Here is a 22,473-nt window from a genome sequence, read left to right on the forward strand (position 1 = left end):
CTTTCCAAATCATGTCCAATTAACTGAATTTACCCCAGGTGGACTCCAGTTAAGCTGTAGAAACATCTCAAGGATGATCAGTGGAAACAGGATGAACCTGAGCTCAGTTTTGAGCTTCAATGCAAAGGCTGTCAGTACTTATGTACATGTGATTTCTTAGTTTTGTTTTTTTTTTTAATAAATTTGCTTTTAATTAATTTAATATGTATAGAATTTTGAGGGAAAAAATTAATTTCATCCATTTTGGAATAAGGGTGTAACAACAAAATGTGGAAGAAGTGAAGCGCTGTCAATACTTTCTGGATGCACTGTATAGTTCAAAAGCTGCATGTAAATCCAACAGCAGCAACACTGAATTGATATCTGAATCCACAGTGAGCAGGTCATTCACCAATTTAAGGAATGCAGTTTCTGTGGAGTGCTGACTGTAATTTTTGGAGGCTGATACATATATCAGGGATTTTTTTTTTTTACAATACTGATATATATGCATCATGACTAGTAATGATTCTGGCCATTTTGTTAACAAACCCGTATGACAAATAAACAAAACTGAAGCTTGATGTTTTACAGTTTAAACATGAACTCCAGTGTCTTCACTTGGATTGGCAGTCCCCATGTTACATCGCTCAGCATCGGCATAAAAGACTTCTCATTAGAGTGCCCTCTGCTGGAAAAGCTATTTAATAACACTATTTTCAACAGAAAGTATTTTTATGGATAGATTATTCTGTAAAATAAGTTCTCATATCAGTAAAAACAACAGATGTTCATAAAAGACCCATATCATCTGATATTTTCAACCCACATATCGGTCAGGATCTAATTATTCTTATTGTTCCTGTGAGGTGCACAGCAATCAGATGGAGGGCAAAGTAACTCATCACCGGCTTTCTGGTGTTTAGTATCTTCTTCTTTGGGCTGCTGCTGTTCAGAGTCGCCACAGCACATCATCAGTCTCCTTTCATGTTGTCTTCAGCATCTTCTTCAGTCTCACACACATCTGCATGTGCTCCGTCACCACATCAGAAACTTCCTTTGGGCTCCCTCTTCCCTTACCAAGCAGCTCCATCCTCAGCATCTTTCTCCCTCTGTAACCCTCCTCATAATTCCTGATCATGTTGATCTCACCTCTTACTGTCACTAAACCATCCTGCCCCTCTCTGTCCCTCTGGCAATTTCAGATTTATATGGAACAATATAATATTGTGCATGGTTTATAGAAGTATCAATAACAAGTCTCAGACAAAAAACAAAACAAAAACTTAAAAAAAAGTCCAGGTTATACAGTTATGGATCCACCACAAAAAAAAAAAAAAAAAAAAAAAAAAAAAAAAAATCACCTCTGAAGTTCCTGGCTCTGAACCCGGTCTCAAATGTCATACTTTGTTCTAGGAAAGGCCCAAACTTCAGACCAAGCTGAAGTCATTCTCGAAAGAAAGAGAAAAACCAACAGATGTGGGTGCAAACATAACCTTTGTGGCAGTGGTAATAAAAAGCAAAAGAAAGGTCATGTCCAGATTGTGGTACTGTCCTGACTGCCCCCCACTGTTCCTGGCTTTGATCGGCCGCAGCTCTCCTGTGCAGCTCCAAGAGTTTCTGAAGGCCAACCGCCAGGACGTTTTTAATCTTCAAATGTCAACCTCACACTTAAAAAGTATCTGTGTGCAATGTACACAATGCTGTGCATTGCATTCACAAATGACAAAGTAAATGTTTCCCACCACATTGATTATGGTGAAATTAATAGACCTGCTGTACTGCATGTGTTTTTACTTAATTGTTGCAGATCAGATGACAGTCCAGTTAAATAAAATGATTAAGTGCAACAAACTTAGATTTTACGACTAGAATTACAAAACTATCAATTAAAGCACGTTGTTGCTGCAGACTGGAATGTTAGATCGCAAATTCAGTGAAACAGCTGACGGTGTGGAAACTTATAGGGAATTGGAGCTGAGCTCCTTCAGGTGGAGGGAGATGTTGTTCTGGCATTGCAAACAGTCTTTGTCTCTGAGAGATGCGTATCATATAGACACAGCACTACAGATGCAATGTTTGCTCTGAGAGTACTGATGGAGAAGGCCAGAAGCTGTTACATTGTGTTTGTGGATTTAGTGAAAAATTATGACAGGGTGACGAAAGAACAGTTGTGGTATTGCATGAGGAAGTCTGGAGTGACAGAAGTATGTGAAGGTGACACAGGACATGTACAAGGACAGTATGGCAGCTATTAGATGCGCAGTAGTAATGACAGATACAGCAATTTTCTTCTGAAATGATGAGGACAGAAACATTTGGAATGAACACATCAGAGGCACAGCACAGGTGGGACAGTTTGGAGACAAAGTCACAGACAAAACTGAGATGGTTTGGGCACGTGCAGAGGAGGGACCCAGGGAATGTAGTAAAACAGATGCCGAAGGTGGAGCCACCATGCAGGAGGGAGTCAAAAGAGGAGGTTTATGGATGTCGTGAGGGAGCACATCCAAGTGGTTTGTGTGACAAAGATGCAGAGGACAAGTTGAGATGGAAATGCATGATGTGCTGTGGCGACTCTGAATGGTCAAGAATAAGATTCGATTCAGTTGATTGCACTGCTGTCTGGGATTTGCTGAGAATTCATGGGATCCCAGAGTTGCTGGACAGCATAGCCAGTCTTTTACACAGTGAGTGCTGTGTGGAGCAGGTCCAGAATCTAGACTTTTCCCAATGAAAACTGGCTCCTACACTGTTTGATGCTTGCATGGACTGAGTGTTTGTTAAGGATGAGGACCAGCACTTTAGCTCCCATTGCTGGTAGGGAAAGGTTTACTGACCTTCATATCGGTGAGCCACAATCTGTGCAAATTCAATGGATACCCTGATTGTAGCACTTGAGAAGCTGAGGGAGGAATAGGATTTCCTTGGTTTGTGACTGTACTGGATTAAGATGACCTTTCAGGCTTTCAATGCCTTCCTGAACGGCCATCATAAACGTACCCATATTAGTGTTTCACCTATCTTGGCAGTGATGTTAATGTCTCTGAGTCCTCAGTCTTGGAGACTGAGGGACACCTGGAAAATAATGAGGTGACTGCACAGAGGTGCTTATTGAAGCTGATACTTATGCAGGAGAACAAAGGACCAGGTTTTTGGGGTTAATCATTTCCTGTCTTACTGTATGATTGTAAAGGTGCACTGACATGAGCATGCATTTGATTCACGCACCAGCTCGAACTGTGTCGTGCTGGAGAGTAAACTCATCTTTAATGGGTGCAGACAGGATGCGAGAGGGGCGCCGGTGCGTGCTATTGCGCACAGAGAATTTTGAAATGTTCAAAAAAACCTTTCACACACAAATGTCGTGCTATGTGGCACAATCTAATCTCCAACACCACGTGCAGCTCATCAAGTGGAGTAAAGAAGTGAACAGAGCGAGTGGTGACGTCAGCGGATCGCATCAGAGCGCAGCTCCTCTGAAGGATTATAACAAGAAGTTAAATGTTATAAACAGACTTTAACAGCTGCACACAAGAAGGAAAGAACACGCAACATTTACCAAGCCATAACAATGTAAACATGACAAATAATTACCTTTTTAGATGGCTCAAAATGCTTTCTGCAGGTAGTTAGGTGCACGCGCGCAAACAGCTCCGGGTGCAGCCTCCTGTGTGATTCAGAATGAGATTACAGCCATTTTCAACAGCCAATTTGCAGAAAAAAAAGATTAATCCACCACAAAATAATTATTTTATATACACAGCGTCCAGCGCAGAGTGCGTGGCAGCCGGTAGAACAAAGAATGGCGTCCAGCTGTGAACACAGCGGGTGGGATCATCACGATGACGTGAGTTGCGTGAGTCACAGGCATGCTCGTGTCACTGCACCTTGGTTTTCTTGGGGTTGTTCTCATCCTCTAAACATGGTAAGTGGAGTTGATTCGAAAAAAAGTTCTATTCTGGTCTCATCTGATGGCAATGATGGCAAACAAAAAAATGTCCCTTATTTTATTTTAGTAATATTGCCCATTGCTAGTTTATCCACAATACCCGAAAAGCAAAACAGTTCTGTAATATTTAACACGGTCCAAGATCAGAGTAGTGGGCACGTATATGAAAACAGTGAGCAGTCAAATGTGCAGAGACTGTAACGTCTCTCGGTGGAGATGCAGAATGGATGTTCTCATCTGTGGTGGTGCTCAAATCTTTTGACCACCAAATAAATACAACCACTGTCCTAAAACATAGATGACTAAAGATGTCTGTGAAAAACAATTAGCTGCCACAAATGAAGGCACTCCAAATGTGACCATCATGACAGGTGCATTTTGAGAACTTGGGCTTGTTTTTTTAAAGAGAGGAGAATGGCTTTGGCGAGCCACAGCCATTTTTGAGTAACCAAAAAAAAAAAACCTCCCGACATTTAAAATACACACTCTCCTAACAACTACTGAAAAACAGATTAAATCATCTAACATTTTCTTCCTTATTCTATCAGCATCCTGAGATGTCTTTGGCTTTGTTGCGACGTTGGAAACGGGTGTCAGCCGGATCAAATCCTTGCTCCTGGGCTCCAAACAGAGCCCAGCTTGGGGTCTTGGCTATGTAGTCCAACGATGAGAAGCTCTGCTGTCCCCCACTGTCCTCGTGAGCCTGGATCAGCTCCTGGAAACGATCGTAGTCGATCCATGTCCACCACTCACCGTCCACCTTAAACTGAACGCAGACAAACACAAACACCAGACAGCAGATGAGTAAGTGGCTTTGACTGACAGTTTGTGTGTGGATGTGCTGGTACGTCATGAATGCACATCTAGAAAAACAAACAAACAACAACAAAAAACTAAACAAGCAGAAAAGACATGATGGCTTTCTAATGCGCCATCCAGCCAATATCTGCATTTCAGTGCCTGCCATTATAAGTCAAACTTTGTGAATACTTTATTTGCAGTCCTTAGACATAAACATAATAAAACCTTGCTTTGTACAAAAATAATTATCTTCCAAAATCAGTATATGTGCATGGCAAGGTAACCTGCTTGGAGAATTATTCTTGGACACAATACAGTTAATAAAAGCCTTCAGTCATTTTTTTACAAATCACCAATCAACAGACTATATAAATTTAACATTTGCACTGTGAAAGTGTTACTTGATAGTTTTTTGCCTTTGTTGCTGGTGGCACCATGAGGAGGTGCTACTACAACGAGGACAAACAGTAGCTACTTATTTTCAAATCTGAGTATTTTTTTTAAAATTCTGTTTCAGTCACACGTTTATTAGTGTTTTATATAACGGCTGAGTGGATACTTGTCATTTGATTGGTGCTTTGTATGTCACATGACATGGATTAATTCATCCCATTTGTGTTGCATTGTATTTAGAGTGCAAATTTGGTTCCATACGTTTGGTACCATTGCACTCTGCACACACACACACACACACACACACACACACACACACACACACACACACACACACACACACACACACACACACATCCTTGTGCACGTGCACAAACGTGATCGTGCACGCCCACATGCTCATGTAAACTGGCCCACACGTGTGTGCGCACACATGCACACACAAAACAAATCCACTGTGCTGCCTGTAGGCTGTTAGCAGGCAGAGAGAAGAAAGGCTGGACTCATTTCTGACGTGATTTTTTTTTTTCGCTGCACTGAGGACGTACACAGTCTTTTTTTGGTAGTACACGCACGCACAAGCGCTGACCAGATTGCGTGTGTGTGCGTATGCGCGGAGGACATCAACTCTCCCGAGACATAATTTGATTGAGCTAACTGACACTGCTAATTCTTGTAAGATACACACACACACACACGCACGCACGCACGCACGCACGCACGCACGCACGCACGCACACACACACACACACACACACACACACACACACACACACAAAACAAATCCACTGTGCTGTCTGGAGGATGTGAGCAGGAAGAGAAAAAGAAAAGCTGGACTCATTTCTGATGTGATTTCTTTTTTTTCGCTGCACTGAGGATGTACACAGCCGGTTGCGTGCGAGCGGGGGACAACGGCATGATGATTTGATTGAGCTAAGTGACGCTGCTACACACACACGCATACACAATATCCACTCCGCTGTAAGCCGTCTGGATGCATGAAGACCTGTTCACATGAAATACTGATGTGATTTTTGGCTGGACTGAGGAACTACACACAAGTCCGAAATCAGTGCACAGCATCACTGGACTACACAGTACAGGGGAACACCAAAATGTAAGTCCCTTTTCTGTTGTTTATAAATAAATAAAATATCAAATGACAAGGATCTATTTCAGCCGTTATATAAAACAAATACTGAATGTTTTTACATTCTTTCATACCATTCAACAAGGCAAATGTTATGTGCAGACGCAGGTTTAGGAGCGGACCAACGTCTGACCGAACCCAGCGCTAAATAACCAGAAAGCGGTTCCACATACAAAACGGTTTTATTTCCCCTCCAGTGCAATAATTAGTGTACAACATAAATATTTGGTTTGTCTGGCGGAGTGAAGGACGGCGCGCTCTCCAGCGCCCAAAAGGATCGAAGCCTCAGCGCTTCTGGACTCAGATTCACCGCCAAACACCCCCCAGGTGGACACGACAAACTGACTCTGTGAAGGATGGAAAAAGGTGAGGTAAGTCAACAGAGCTACAGCAAATATCCTTCAGACGCACACACTATCAGCAACACATTCAGGTCTGAATTTAAGCTTTATGTAAATGAGCAGCTTCTCACAACAGGTGGAGGATCATCAGTCCGTACACCACGGCAGTGAGAAGCAAACTGCATAATTCTCATCAATGTTCAAATATACTGCGTAACAGAATGCCAAATTACTATTAATGATCATTCAGCCAATAATCACCTCTGATGTGTGCTGACAGCATGTGTCCCTCACCCGTCCTCCTTCACAGGCACGATGTGTCAAACCCTGGCGCGGTCCTCAGCGTCTCACAAACGAACGTCACAAGGTCGAGTTCTGGGCAATTCTGCTTGAACCACTCATGGCTTAAATGCAGAACGCCATCTCATTATCTGCTTCAGCTGAAAGTCTAAGTTTGCACGTGAGCATCATCCACAGGTGCTGCGAGTCAGTAGGCCTGCACGTGAACATCCTCCACAGGTGCAGCTAATAATGCTGATGAGGGTGAAGGACTCTTCTGCCAGCACCTTCTCCACAGACAAAAACCAGTTTGCATACCACCTGGAGAGCAAAGAAAAGAAAACAACACAAAAACATCCAGCCAAACCCCCCAACACACAACAGTACCCCCCCATCAACGGGAAGCCTCCCGGCGACCGAACAGACCAGACCCGAGAACAACACCTCCCTCCGGGGTCCATGACAGAAAACAGACGGCAGGACAGGGCACCGCGGCTGGAAGGCCGGCTGGAATCAACAAAAACCCCAAAAAAGTCCCATATACAACCCAACATAGAAGAAAAACACAAAACCCACCCAAACCCTCCCCAGGGGACCGTCCCATCCAACCCCGGGGAGAAAAGAAAAACTCCCAAATGCAATAACCCAACACAGCCCCAAACACACAATACAAACATAAATTCACAAAGAAAAATAACAAACACCCCCCCCCCCAGAACGATATGCAGAGCCCCCCCCCCCCCCCCCCCCCAGAAGACCTTTACCGCCAGTTCCAGGAGAGACAACCAAGACCGGAATCTTACAGAGGTCCCCAGGTTTACACGGAGGAACAGCGCCCCCCAGAGGACCGTACCATCAACCCCAGGAGGCACCCTCCCCACAACCCAGGAACCCCAGAACCGGCCACACTTGGTTAATCGGCCCCACAATCAATTCCCCCCCAGAGGACCGTCCCATCAACCCTGGAGGTGGAACCTGGAAGGAAACATAACAACACAAAAATCCAACCCCCGGCAGACTTCATTAAAACACCCCGGGGGCAAAATAAAACAACTGTCAAACTCTGTTACCCCCCCCCAGCACCCCGAAAGACCCCAGATCACTCCCAGAGCCTATCATTAGCCCAATTTTGGCGAACGGCACAAAACTACTAGGCTGGGGAAGGAAACAGGAAAAACTAACCCGGTCCCATCCCCGAAGCGCAGCAGAAAACCGGAAATACGTCCGGTGCCCCTACCCGACCATACCACCAGCCCATCGGGAAGGGTGGAACTACCGAAATGGCGAACGGCAACAGATCGGCCCACCACTCCGACTGAGGTATGTTCCCGCTGCACCACACCTCGGTAACACCAATGACGAACCGTCAAAGGCCCACCGGGGCTGGAGAGGAACCGGACCCTAACCAAACCCAAAAAAACGCTCCTGACAACCCCCCCTAGGTGCAGAGGTCTTCTGAGAAACGCTCAGCGTGACCAACCTGCACCACCCCACAACCCAAAAGACAAACGGTCTCAGAGCAATGTGAGGTTGGGGTTAGGGAAGCAGGGAAATAAAAAACAACAAAACAAAACGACCCAATCCTCAAACAGAAAATACCTAAGTCCAAATAATGAAAACAAACAATTACCTGAGTCCAGCCGAGCTCCGAACTGCCAGTCGTTCACTCCACCAGAACCGCCTCTAAATCCCCAAACAATTTATAACCTCTTACAAAAAAAAAAACAAAAATAGCCCAAATAACTAAACAACCAAAGTTTTTTTTTTTTTTTTGTGTCCATTATTATGCCTGTCCCAGAACACCTGGAGATACGTCATCACTATCTTTCTTGATGCTTATGTGACCGGGGCAATATGGCGGCTTCAGCTCGTCTGAGCTGCATGGGCTCATCCGCAAGAGGAGCCAGAGGTCCCGTCGGAGGAGTCTCAGTGGGGCGAAGAAGAGGCAGCCCAGATCTGTGTCGGGGAAAGCCCCGAGACGAAAAGACCCGCTCTGATGTCCGCCCTCTCTCGCGTCCACGCTCCTTTATCCGATCATCTAGACGAATAACCAAAGATATTAGTTCATCTAAATTCTTTGGTTCATCACGGACTGCTAGCTCGTCTTTTAATGAATCGTTCAAACCATCCACAAACACTCCTCTTAAAGCTGCGGCATTCCAACAGGACTGAGCAGAAAAAATTCGGAAATCCACGGAATAATCCGCCGCACTCCGCCTCCCCTGCCTGAGATTCAGCAACCGTTGGGCAACGGTATTTGTTTTTACCGGATGGTCAAAAACCAAGCGGAACTCCCGGGAGAAATCCCTCACCCGTCCTCCTTCACAGGCACGATGGGATATTAGGTAACAATAGTGAACAATGGACACTGATAATTACATTCTGGACTCACACGCCATTCTAGCATGGTGCGGTAAATCATCTATATATTTACCCTCTCGAGTCTTGGGTATTTTTGGCCGTTTTTGACTACTTTTGGTTTTACCTTCATAATTTACCTTAAAAAACTGTTTACGTGGCCTTGTTTGGTGTCACTGTTTTCAGCACAAGCTCACCTGTGTGACTTTACTGTTTTTATTTCATTCTGACATACTGCACTAAAACAGTGACCCTAAATTCTCCCCCAAACCTAAAATTCGAATCAGAAAGTTAAGTTTTTTTTACCGTGAAAACCAGAAATATGCTTAATAAACCATTTTTCTAACTTAGAAAGCAAATATAAATTGTACATTTCAAAAATGTGTAAAAATGTAGCATAAACAAAGTTATATACAACAATTCACATTAAAATTGCAGGAAATGCTTCAGGTATTTTTTATGGCTATTTGCATGCCACACAAATTATATTTGTGCCACTCAGGAAAACAATTCCTGTCCAATGCACATCAGAAGGCCCCAAAATTTGTAGAGATATTCCACATCAATATCCATGTGTATTTTTCCTCAATTCCTTGTTTTTGTAGCATTTTTTATTGGTATTGGTACAGACTGTCCTGACTGTGTTAGTGGCAACCCCCCCCCCCCAAAAAAACTATACAAAAAGGTGTTTGGACTTGGGGGGGCTCTACCTGAACTCCTTCTACACCCCTAGAGCCTGCTTCTGCTGGGGCAGTGTGTGTCTGCACCCTGCTCATGTGCCAGGACTAGGCGCTAGAGCAGAGTTCTGCAGCATTGACTCCTGGAGAAGCTGGAAAGAGAAGCACGCAATCCCATCCACTGGACAGTTCTGTGTGCGCGTTGGTGAATCCACCTGCTCCAAAACAATCAAGTCCACTTCATCATCAGACTGATCATGCTGTGGTTCAAACTCTGATGACACGCGTCCCGCTTCGATCGTCTTCATACAGCTCAAAACAAAAGAGAAAAACTCGATGCACTGCTCCAAGACGCCTGATTATTTTGACGCACAAATAACTACACCACACACTAACTAGACATGCTAAAACACTCCACTTGTTTATTTTTTTACTCGTTTGCTGTTGCAGACAGAGAGAGACGTAAGAAAAGTCCCGTTTGCAAAGACATGCGCACACACACATACACAAGCACACCCACGTGGGATCTGTGGGTTGTCGGCAAACCCACATGGGGTTAGTGATTGTGATTGGTTAGCTCATGAGTTTTCCACCAAAGGTAACAACCCCTTTCTCCTGTTGCAGCTGAGGGAGGCATGTTTCTTTCCCCCCTCTTGCTCCTGCAGAATGAAGAAATGAGACATTTTTGCCACAGGTGTGTGTAAAACGCGCAGCAAATATAAGCATATTGTCCAGGAAAAAAAATTGTGTAAATTATTAATCATAATTCAAGTTATACTTGGTCTATTAACAAAATTTAAAAAGTGGTGCGCATGCTGAATTCCACATGTTCAACATGCATTCAAACAGAGACTCAGAGTGGAGCAGATTGTGTGCTACGTCTGCTTAATTAGGTCATGTGACTTTTGACATGGAGGCGTGTCAACTGACTCCAGAGGGTTAAAAGCCAAGTGGCCTCTGTGTACGTCTTTGCATGTGTGTAGCTTCAATCACAGAGAAACTGGGGAGAGCTGACATTTCCCATTTGGTATGCTTATGTATTTTGAGTCAATCTAGAGCCCGTTGATCCCCATGGGCAACGAACTAGTTTAATTTAATCTATTTTTAGGTGACAACAGTGTTGCTACAGTTCATTTGCCAATCACCCACATTTTCTGCAAAGGGAAAGAAAATGAGTGAAGAAAGCATAAATGCGTCAAAAACTTTCAAAGAGAATTTCGTTAGGCACTTGTTAGATCCTTTTATGAAGATGAACATTGCACAGCGCTCCGGTGGGAGCCCAGGGGCTATGCCTCGAGCAATTTTTAGTGGTTTTGAGGACAGTCCTGAGTGTTAATGTTTATTGGATTTCACTGGTCTGAAGGTATTATTTTTTGCTAATGTAGGTAGTCAGACTTATTGATGAGAATGACTGAATGATTTCTCCCCTCGTGAAAGATTATCAAAACAAGTTCATCTTTCTCTTCATTATTGGCAGTACTTCACTAAACATTCCTCATTACTCACCCTGGATATTTAAAGATCAGTGCAGACAACCAGCATCAGTTCTAAATGAACAGTTGCTCAGACAATAGTTACTCACAGGAAATCAACTGCAAAAGGTTCCTCAAAAGTGTAAGTTCTTTAAACCGATCCTATAAATACACATCAGTGTATTTGTATTAAGTAACCCTTAGGTCACTGACAGGGACTCCTGCTGGGTCTGGTGGACCCATTGCATTTTGGGGCTTTTAATTCAACATAATCAAACCTTTGTTATAATACTCAGCTTCATCCCAACTGCAAGTAATATAAACAACACATTTTTAATTTGTTCCTTTTACTTTTATTAAATTACATTTATAAATAGAAATACCACTTGTTTTTGTTTTTCTTTATTAAAATGTAACAAAATAAGGAAATGCATCATAAAACAGACATAACTGGAAAATAATTAACAAGTTTTTCCAAAACAATACTGTATTATTTATTTGAATTTCATTACAAATTTAACCTACTCAGGTAACTTTAAACATAACATCTGTCTGAACAACACATTATCCCCATTGAACATTCCGATTTTCATACTAGACTATACCACACATGGGCAGAGTATCACTGAGTGTATTGCATATTTCTTCCTCTACATCACCATCAAAACCCTCTGTCTCTTCCAATATCAACTGTAAGGCAGCGTGAATAGAGAATTGCTTTACCATCTTAATCAGTTGTGGTATGGAACCATGTTGACAGAGCTATTTATAGTGACAGGTCCCCATGATAAGTTCCCACAAGACAGAGGTGAAATGTGTGAGAATGTGGGTGCTTACACCAAGGGCTCAGTCACCTGCTTTACTCTCTCTTTCTCTCGCTCACGGGCCCAGAGAGCAGAAAGGGAAAATGAGGGAGCAAAGGACCTATGACTTCCACACTTTCACTCGCCCTGGGTCCAACCGAAGGTCGTCAATGTAATATAAATGTGAAGGGGAGTATACGGGGGGCATCACTGAAAATGTTTTGTGATTCATGTTCCTCTCAGAAAATGAGCCAAGGCTATTGAATCTTAGTTTGAAAAAAAATTTTGTGTTATTTTTCTTAAGCTAAAAAGTGAACACGGGTCCTACAGAACCGAAGACCTTATAAGGGTTAATGATCACACTGGTTAACATGATTTTTCTTGCATGCAGTTTTTAAATGTATTTTGGGGTGCTGAATCCGAATCTGGTTTTAGTTTTTGAAAATCAAATCACATTTCTGAGATATGAAAACATATTTCTCGCATCAAGCACTGAAGGAAAAGCTGTAGTCTCGCACACCTCTGTGGTACCATAAACAATATGACGACTCTTGTTAACATTTCGCGAACCTGGTTTAAAACTATGCTTTTGAAGCTGCTTTTGTGCATGATTAGTGGCGTCATGATTAGTAAGTGAATGAGCAACTTTTGCGTAATCCATCAATACGGAAAACACACACACACACACACACTGAGGCAAATAATTATTTGATCCACTGTTGATTTTGCAAGTTTTCCCACCTACAAAGAATGAAGAGGTCTGTAATTTTTAGCATAGGTACACTTCAACTGTGAGAGACAGAATCTAAAAAAAAAAAAAACAAAATTCAGAAAATCACATTGTATGATTTTGAAATAATGAATTTGCATTTCATTACATGAAAATAAGTATTTGATATAATAGAAAAACAGACCTTAATATTTGGTACAGTAGCCTTTGTTTGCAATTACAGAGGCCAGACATTTCCTGTAGTTCTTGACCATTTTTGCACACTGCAGCAGGGATTTTGGTCCACTCCTCCATAGAGATCTTCTCCAGATCTTTCAGGTTTTGAGTTTCAGCTCCCTCCAAAAATTTTTGATTGGGTGCAGGTCTGGAGACTGGCTCGGTCACTCCAGGACCTTGAAATGCTTCTTACGGAGCCCCTCCTTAGTTGCCCTGGCTGTGTGTTTGGGGTCATTGTCATGCTGGAAGACCCAGCCATGACCCATCTTCAATGCTCTTACTGAGGAAAGGAGGTTGTTTGCCAAAATCTTACGATGCATGACCCCATCCATCCTCCCTTCAATATGGTGCAGTCGTCCTGTCCCCTTTGCAGAAGATCACCCCCAAAAATGATGTTTCCAACCCCATGCTTCATGGATGGGACGGTGTTCTTGGGGTTGTTCCCATCCTTCAAATACAGTGAGCGGAGTTGATACCAAAAAGCTCTATTTTGGTCTCATCTGACCACATAACCTTCTCCCATGTCTCCTCTGGATCATCCAGATGGTCACTAGCGAACTTCAAACAGGCCTGGACATGTGCTGGCTTGAGCAGGAGGACCTTGTGTGCACTGCAGGATTTTAAACCATGACAGCATCATGTGTTACTAATGTAATCTTTGTGACTGTGGTCCCAGCTCTCTTCAGGTCACTGACCAGGTCCTCCTGTGTAGTTCTGGGCTTTCTCAGAATCATCCTTACCACATGAGGCAAGATCTTGCATGGAGCCCCAGACTGAGGAAGATTGACAGTCATCTTGTGTTTCTTCCATTTTCTAATAATTACGCCAACAGTTGTCATCTTCTCACCAAGCTACTTGCCTGTTGTCCTGTAGCTCATCCCAGCTTTGTGCAGGTCTACAATTTTGTCCCTGGTGTCCTTAGACAGCTCTTTGGTCTTGGCCATGGTGCACAGGTTGGAGTGTGATTGACTGAGTGTGTGAACAGGTTTCTTTTATACAGGTAACGAGTTCAAACAGGTGCAATTAATACAGGTAAAGAGGGCAGAATAGGAGGGCTTCTTAAAGAAAAATGAACAGGTCTGCGAGAGGCAGAATTCTTGCTGGTTGGTAGAATTCTTGGCTGGTTGTGATTTTCTGATTTTTTTTTTTTTTTTTTTTAGATTCTGTCTCTCACGGTTGAAGTGTACCTATGATAAAAATCACAGACCTCTCCATTCTTTGTTGATGGATCAAACACTTATTTACCTCACTGTATATTTAAACTAGGCATGCAATATGTTTTACTGTGAAGATTGTTTTTTTTGGTGTTTTCTTCTTTTGCTTTTACTTACTCTCTGTCACAAGTGTTTTCCTGACACCTCCATCTTACAAGGAAATTCTCTTAATCTTGAGTGCATTCCATCCAACTCAATGCTTCATTCTAACCAAGTCCACTTAAAATGGTTCTTTATACCTTTGTCAATCTGTCGGAGGCAACCCTCATCATTTCTCTCAACCATTTTGGCCATATTCCAGGCTGAGATTATAATCTTGATACAGAAATAGTTGGTAAAAACAGCTCAGAAATTCAATTATGGCACGTCCAGGAAATCCAGGAAGGCTTTTTATTAGACGTGTCCTGAATGGCAGAAATGGAGCTGTACCTGGGATGAAATTGCACGTTCTATAAACGGGTAACGCTAGTCTGGGTCATGTATGCATGTAAATGGATTTTAATAGAATAAAATGTGAGAGAGGGCACCATAACACTGTTTATTTCTACAGTGACTCGGGAGAGCGATCGACAGTGGAAAAACAGCTGTAAAGCCAGCGAGCCAGAACCACCCCCAACCCCCAAATTTTCTCAATGGTTATTTTTCAAATACAGTTGTATATAAAAGTTTGGGCACCCCTGATATTTCCATGATTTTCCTTTATAAATCAGTGGTTGTTTGGATCAGCAATTTCAGTTAAATATATCATATAGCAGACAAATACAGTGATATTTGACAAGTCAAATGAAGTTTATGTATTTTTTCTTTTGGGGTCCCCAAAAGAAAAAAAATATATCAATATTGAGTAGATCCTCCTTTTGCAGAAATAACAGCATCTAAACACTTCCGATAGCTTCCAGTGAGAGTCTGGATTCTGGTTGAAGGTATTTTTGACCATTCTTCTTTACAAAACATCCCAGGTTTGTTGGTTTCCGAGCATGGACAGCCCACTTAAAATCACACCACAGATTTTCAATAATATTCAGGTCTGGGAACTGAGATGGCCATTCCAGAATGTTGTACTTGTTCCTCTGCATGAATGCCTTAGTAGATTTTGAGCAGTGTTTAGGGTTGTTGTCTTGTTGAAAGATCCAGGCCCGGCGCAACTACAACTTTGTCACTGAATCATGAACACTATTCTCAAGAATCTGCTGATATTGACTGGAATCCATGTGACCCTTAACTTTAACAAGATTCCCAGTACCTGCACTGGCCACACAGCCCCACAGCATGATGGCATCACCTCCAAATTTTACTGTAGGTAACACGCGTTTTTCTTGGAATGCTATGTTCTTTTTCCACCATGCATACTGCCCCTGGTTATGTCCAAATAACTCAATTTTAGTTTCATCAGTCCACAGCACCTTATTCCAAAATGAAGCTGGCTTGTCCAAATGTGCTTTAGCATACATCATGCGACTCTGTTTGTGGCGTGTATGCAGAAAAGGCTTTCACTGCATTACAGTATCATACAGCATCTCTTTGTGCAAAGTGCGCTGTATAGTTGAACGATGCACAGAGACACCATCTGCAACAAGATCATGCTGTAGGTCTTTGGAGCAGGTCTGTGGTTTGACTATGACTGTTCTCACCATCCCTCGCTTCAGCTTAACTGAGATTTTTCTTGGCTTGCCACTTCGGACCTTAACAAGTACTGTGCCTGCAGTCTTCCATTTCCTCACTATGTTCCTCACAGCAGAAACTGACAGCTGAAATCTCTGAGACAGCTTTTTGAATCCTTCTCCTAAACCATGATGTTGAACAATCTTTGTTTTCAGGTCATTTGAGAGTTGTTTAGGGGCTCCCATGTTGCCACTCATTAGAAGAGATGCAAAGAGGGAAACATTTGCAAATGGCCACCTTAAATATCCTTTCTCATGATTGGATTCGCCTGTGTAAGGAGGTCAAGGGTCAATGATATTACCAAACCAATTTTGTGTTCCAATAATTAGTGCTAAATGCATTATGTAAATGCTAGAAACTTCATTTCACTTCTCAAATATCAGTGTGTTTGTCTGCTATATATTATACAGTAGTGTTCAGAATAATAGTAGTGCTATGTGACTAAAAAGATTAATCCAGGTTTTGAGTATATTTCTTATTGTTACATGGGAAACAAGGTACCAGTAGATTCAGTGGATTCTCACAAATCCAACAAGACCAAGAATTCATGATATGCACACTCTTAAGGCTATGAAATTAGGCTATTAGTAAAAAAAAAAAAAAAAAAAAGGCAGAAAAGGGGGTGTTCACAATAATAATAGCATCTGCTGTTGATGCTACAAACTCAAAACTACTATGTTCAAACTGCTTTTTTAGCAATCCTGTGAATCATTAAACTAGTATTTAGTTGTATAACCACAGTTTTTCATGATTTCATTAATTTTGTTGGTTTGGAACCAGGATTTTGCTAGGTTACTAGTGTGCTTGGGGTCATTGTCTTGTTGAAACTCCCATTTCAAGGGCATGTCCTCTTCAGCATAAGGCAACATGACCTCTTCAAGTATTTTGACATATCCAAACTGATCCATGATACCTGGTATGCGATATATAGGCCCAACACCATAGTAGGAGAAACATGCCCATATCATGATGCTTGCACCACCATGCTTCACTGTCTTCACTGTGAACTGTGGCTTGAATTCAGAGTTTGGTGTTATGTATGGACGCGGGTTGAGGAGCGAACCAGCGTCTGACAGGGACCCAGCGCTAAATAAACAGAGAGCGGTTCCAGAAAACAGATTTATTTTACAAGTGCTATGTATAAACAAAAAGTGAATTAACGGCCTGGCGGGGTGGAGGACGACGCGCTCTTCCTAGCGCCCAAGGGATTGGAGCCCGGCAGTTCTGGACCCAGAAATTCCCGCCGGCACCCCCCAGGTGGTTAATGAATCGGACAGCGCCTGTTAAGGACGAGAGGTGAGGTAAGTCACTGTTTACACAAATACTGTTTAGGATTCACACCATCAGCAAACACATTCAGGTTCTACTTCAGACTCAAATTAAAGAGACAGCTCTCACAGCCTGTGGAGGACCATCAATCCGCACACCACGGCTGTGAAGAGCGAATTTACACAACTATCAGAGTAGCTCAAATATTGCTGCGTGCAAGACGCCAAATTACTACTGTTAATTACTCAGTCATTAAAACCTTAGTTACCTCTGAGGTGTGCTGATGGAGCGTGTCCCTCACCCATCTCCTCAACAGGCACGGTGCGTCAAACCTGGAGCGATCCTCGGCGTCACAGTGTTGGACAAACGGTCATCACACAGAAGCAACAAGGTTGAGTCCCCAGCACCTTACACAGAGCAGTCATGGCTTAAATGTAGTACATCATTAGGATATCTACTTCAGCTGGAAGTCCTTTGGAACTGCACGTGAACTGCTGATCAGGATATCCACTTCAGCTGGTAGTCCTTTAGCTCTGCACATGAACTGCTCATCAGGTGCATCCACTTCAGCTGGTAGTCCTTTAGCTCTACACGTGAACTGCTCATCAGGTGCATCCTCTTCAGCTGGTAGTCCTCTAGATCTGCACATGAACTGCTCATCAGGTGCATGGGGTTGGCATGATGACAGTGGAGGGTGAGAGATGCTTCATCCATCATCACAGCCTCAGACAAGCCCCCCACAAACACACAACATTTGGGGGTCGTTTCACAAACTGTCTGCGGCCCTTGGACCCAAAAAGAACAATTTTACTCTCATCAGTCCACAAAATATTCCTCCATTTCTCTTTAGGCCAGTTGATGTGTTCTTTGGCACATTGTAACCTCTTCTGCATGTCTTTTATTTAACAGAGGGACTTTGCGGGGATTCTTGCAAATAAATTAGCTTCACACAGGCGTCTTCTAACTGTCACAGCACTTACAGGTAACTCCAGACTGTCTTTGATCATCCTGGAGCTGATCAATGGGTGAGCCTTTGCCATTCTGGTTATTCTTCTATCCATTTTGATGGTTGTTTTCTGTTTTCTTCCACGCGTCTCTGGTTTTTTGTCCATTTTAAAGCATTGGAGATCATTGTAGATGAACAGCCTATAATGTTTTGCACCTGCGTATAAGTTTTCCCCTCTCCAATCAACTTTTTAATCAAACTACGCTGTTCTTCTGAACAATGTCTTGAATGTCCCATTTTCCTCAGGCTTTCAAAGAGAAAAGCATGTTCAACAGGTACTGGCTTCATCCTTAAATAGGGGACACCTGATTCACACCTGTTTGTTCCACAAAATTGACAAACTCACTAAATGAATGTCACACTACTATTATTGTGAACACCCCTTTTCTACTTTTTTTTTTTTTACTAATAGCCCAATTTCATAGCCTTAAGATTGTGCATAACATGAATGCTTGGTCTTGTTGGATTTGTGAGAATCTACTGAATCTACTGGTACCTTGTTTCCCATGTAACAATAAGAAATATACTCAAAACCTGGATTAATCTTTTTAGTCACATAGCACTACTATTATTCTGAACACTACTGTATTTAACTGAAATTTCTGATCCAGACAACCAATGATTTATATCATCATGAAAATTATCAGCGGTGCCCAAACGTTTGCATACAACTGGAACCATTGGCCTATGGTGATGGCTTTGGTGTTAGATCTCCCAGGAAAATCATTGGGCACTGTTGGAATGTCTTCAATAAGGTGTACTACTATGAGGACATTATGACATTATTATGAGGACACTTCAGCTATGATGCAGCAGCTTTTGGCAGATATTCAATTCATCTGACTATACCACACATAGGCAGAAAGGGAAAATGAGGTATTTAGTAACATGCATCTTGCATGTTATTAAGTACTCACGTAAGAGGCAGAATTGCTCAGCTGACCCTCGTAAATGGTGCACACAGCCAGCAGTGGAGAAACTTTGTTTTTCACGGAAATGCTTGGAACCTCCAGTTTACAATCTGCTGCACATCGCCAACATGTGAATTCAGTTTGTATGATGCAGAATTTTGTCTTAACGAAACTCAGCACCTGGAAGTAATCCTGATTGCGCATCCTGTTCATGTCACCCAAAAATGGCCAGTGATGTCTTTAGGAAAAATGTCTTGATTTAGGTCACACATTTTCAAACAGTGAGAACAGCGTCTTATTTTGACCAATGTTATGATATATTCCATGTATAAATGGCCTCGGTTTCTTCAGCTCCACCTGCCAATGTCTCCTCACATCTCATCAATCACTTCTTACTCCTTCACCCATTTCTCATCCATCTCACCAAGGAGAAAAAAACATGTTAGAACTGGACAGAAGGCGAGTGAGAGGTTGAAGAGCGTGTGAATATTTATGTGAGAAAGACACCAGCAAGAGGAGAGAGAGAGAAAGAGAGAAGAGAAAGAGGAGAGAGTGAGAGAGCAGCTTGTGTGTTTGAGAGTGCAGGAAAAGCTGCTCGTATTTTTCTGTTCCTGTAATCCTGTGTGTTTCCACGTTCCCAGCATGGAAGAGCGTTCACCATCTGACACAGTAACATCTTTTTCCTCTTCACTCAGGTGCCAGAAAGAACAGGGAGCACAGATCTGTCTCAGATGTTTAATTGTGGACCAAAGTTGGAGCTTTAAAGCAGTCATTCATGAATTGATTTCTGATCTGCCAGGTTTTCTAAATGCTGTAAATTGGAAGCAAATGGCACTAAGCTGTCAACGGGGACAAATATGGTGGATTTGAGCAGTCAGCAATTAGTATGAACAGGATTTTTGATGTTCAGGAGTTTGCTGGACCCTACCATATGTAAAGCAGGACACTGTGCCAACATTATAGTGCGTCTGGAAAATATTAACAGCGCAACACTTTTTCCACATTTTGTTATGGTACAGCCTTATTACAAAATGGATGAAATTCATTTTTTTCCCTCAAAATTCTTCACACAGTACTCCATAATGACAAATTTCCCCCAAATTTATTTAAAATATAAAACTAAGAAATCATAAGTATTATTTGAGGGCGGGCGCTAAAATATGACGCATATGATGTAATTTCTCTACTTCCGGGGACAAACATGGCATTTTCTCTCAGTTTTTGGGCAAATTACACGCAAACAATGTCAAAATGCAAAGAAAAACTGACAAATAGGTGAGCAAGTGGACATGTGTTGTGGCTTGTTTATGACCTGGCGCACAAACATGTTGAGGCGGTTTTACAGGCGAGAGAATGTAGCTACTCTGGTTAGGTGTGTAGGCTAACACTTACCAACATGACATCTCCCATTTGCCTCGTCTTCTCTTCTCCACTGGGAACCGACAAAAACCCCACTTTTTACAACTGCTTCGGTGATTGCAGCCGAAAACAAAACAATACACTATTTTTCCATGTGAAGTTATGCTTTGTATATATTGCACAATGGGAGCGGCTGACCCCGTAAGTGGTCAAATCCTGCAATGTCATGCAGGGTTCAAACATGACTGTGCTGCCCTATTCACAGCCAAAATTGAGCTCAGCTGCATCCTGCTTACACTGATCATCCTTGAGATGTTTCTACAGTCTAACTGGAGTCCACCTGGGGTAGATTCAGTTGATTGGATATGATTTGGAAAGACACACACCTGTCTCCATATAGAGACAGATACATCCAGACACATCCTGGATGAAAACCTGCTCCAGAGTGCTCTTGATCTCAAACTGGGGTGACGGTTCATCTTTCAGCAGGACAATGACCCTAAGCACACAGCCAAGATATCAAAGGAGTGGCTTCAGGACAAATCAGTGAATGTCCTTGAGTGGCCTAGCCAGAGTCCAAACCTGAATCCGATTGAACATCTCTGGAGAGATCTGAAAATGGCTGTGCAAGGACACTCCTCATCCAATCTGATGGAGCTTGAGAGGTGCGGCAAAGAGGAATGGACAAAACTGCCCAAAGATAGGTGCACCATGGTTGTGGCATCAAGAAGACTTGAGGCTGTAATTGCTGCCAAAGGTGCCTCAACAAACTATTGTGCAAAGGGTGTGAATACTTACGTACGAGGCCTGTCCGAAAAGTAACAGACCTTTTTATTTTTATCAAAAACTATATGGATTTGAATCATGTGCACTTGCATCAGCCAAGCTTGAACCTTCGTGCGCATGCGTGAGTTTTTTCACGCCTGTTGGTTGCGTCATTCGCCTGTGGGCAGGCTTTGAGTGAGCACTGGTCCAGCCCCCTTGTCGGATTTTCATTGTCAGGGAAATGGCTGAGCGACTGCTGCTTTGCTCCATGAAAATTTTTTCAGAAACTGTGTGAGACAGCCAGGTGGAGCCATTCGGAAAATTCAGATGGCTTTCGGTGAAGATTCTATCGACGTCACACAGATTAAGGACCATTACAACCGGATTAAAGACGGCCCACACCGGTGGAGGGCGCGCCGCACTCCAAGCAGCCATCGATAGGCTGAAACGACCAGATCATTTCCAAAGTGAAGGCTGTGTTGATCCGGCATGTCGTGTGACTACCAGAGAAATTGCTGAAGAGTTGGACATCAGCACTTTTGCGGCACATTCCACTGTTACAGGAGATTTTGTAATGAAAGACGTGCGGAGGAATTCACGCGTCGGGACAGAGCTGCTCATGGTGCACAACAAACTTCCTCCCTGTTGGACGTCTCACAGGACATGTTGTGGCATGCCCAGCTGTTACACAATGTCTCGGATACTCACTCGACTGAAAAGCCACCAAAAGCCGCCTGAATCTTCCGAATGGCTTCCAACACGGAGGTGTTTGTTGTGCGCCATGAGCGGCTCCATCCCGACGCCCAAATTCCTCCACACGTCTTTCATTACAAAATCTCCTGTAACAGTGAAATGTGCCGCAAAAGTGCTGATGTCCAACTCTTCAGCAATTTCTCTGGTAGTCACACAACATGCCCGATCAACACAGCCTTCACTTTGGAAATGATCTGGTCGTTTCAGCCTGTCGATGGCCGCTCGGAGCTCGGCGCACTCTCCGCCGGTGTGGGCCGTCATTAATCCGGTTGTAATGGTCCTTAATCTGTGTGACGCCAATAGAATCTTCACCGAAAGCCATCTGAATTTTCCGAATGGTTTCCACCTGGCTGTCTGTCACAGTTTCTGAAAAACTTTTCATG

General features: G+C 42.9%; 1 protein-coding gene across 2 annotated transcripts in view; it reads right to left on the reverse strand.

Annotated features, from left to right (window-relative positions):
* Positions 1 to 3,980: 3,980 nt before the first annotated feature.
* Positions 3,981 to 22,473, reverse strand: part of tyw1 (tRNA-yW synthesizing protein 1 homolog (S. cerevisiae)) — a 221,105-nt gene continuing 202,612 nt past the window's right edge. For both annotated transcript variants that reach the window (XM_034168561.1, XM_034168560.1), the window contains exon 16: positions 3,981 to 4,697. In XM_034168561.1, coding sequence (XP_034024452.1) covers positions 4,476 to 4,697 — 222 coding nt within the window. In that variant the 3' untranslated portion in view covers positions 3,981 to 4,475. The remainder of the gene's footprint in view (positions 4,698 to 22,473) is intronic.

This window comes from Thalassophryne amazonica, chromosome 4, assembly GCF_902500255.1.
Source record: "Thalassophryne amazonica chromosome 4, fThaAma1.1, whole genome shotgun sequence".
In the NCBI taxonomy this organism is placed as follows: domain Eukaryota; kingdom Metazoa; phylum Chordata; class Actinopteri; order Batrachoidiformes; family Batrachoididae; genus Thalassophryne; species Thalassophryne amazonica.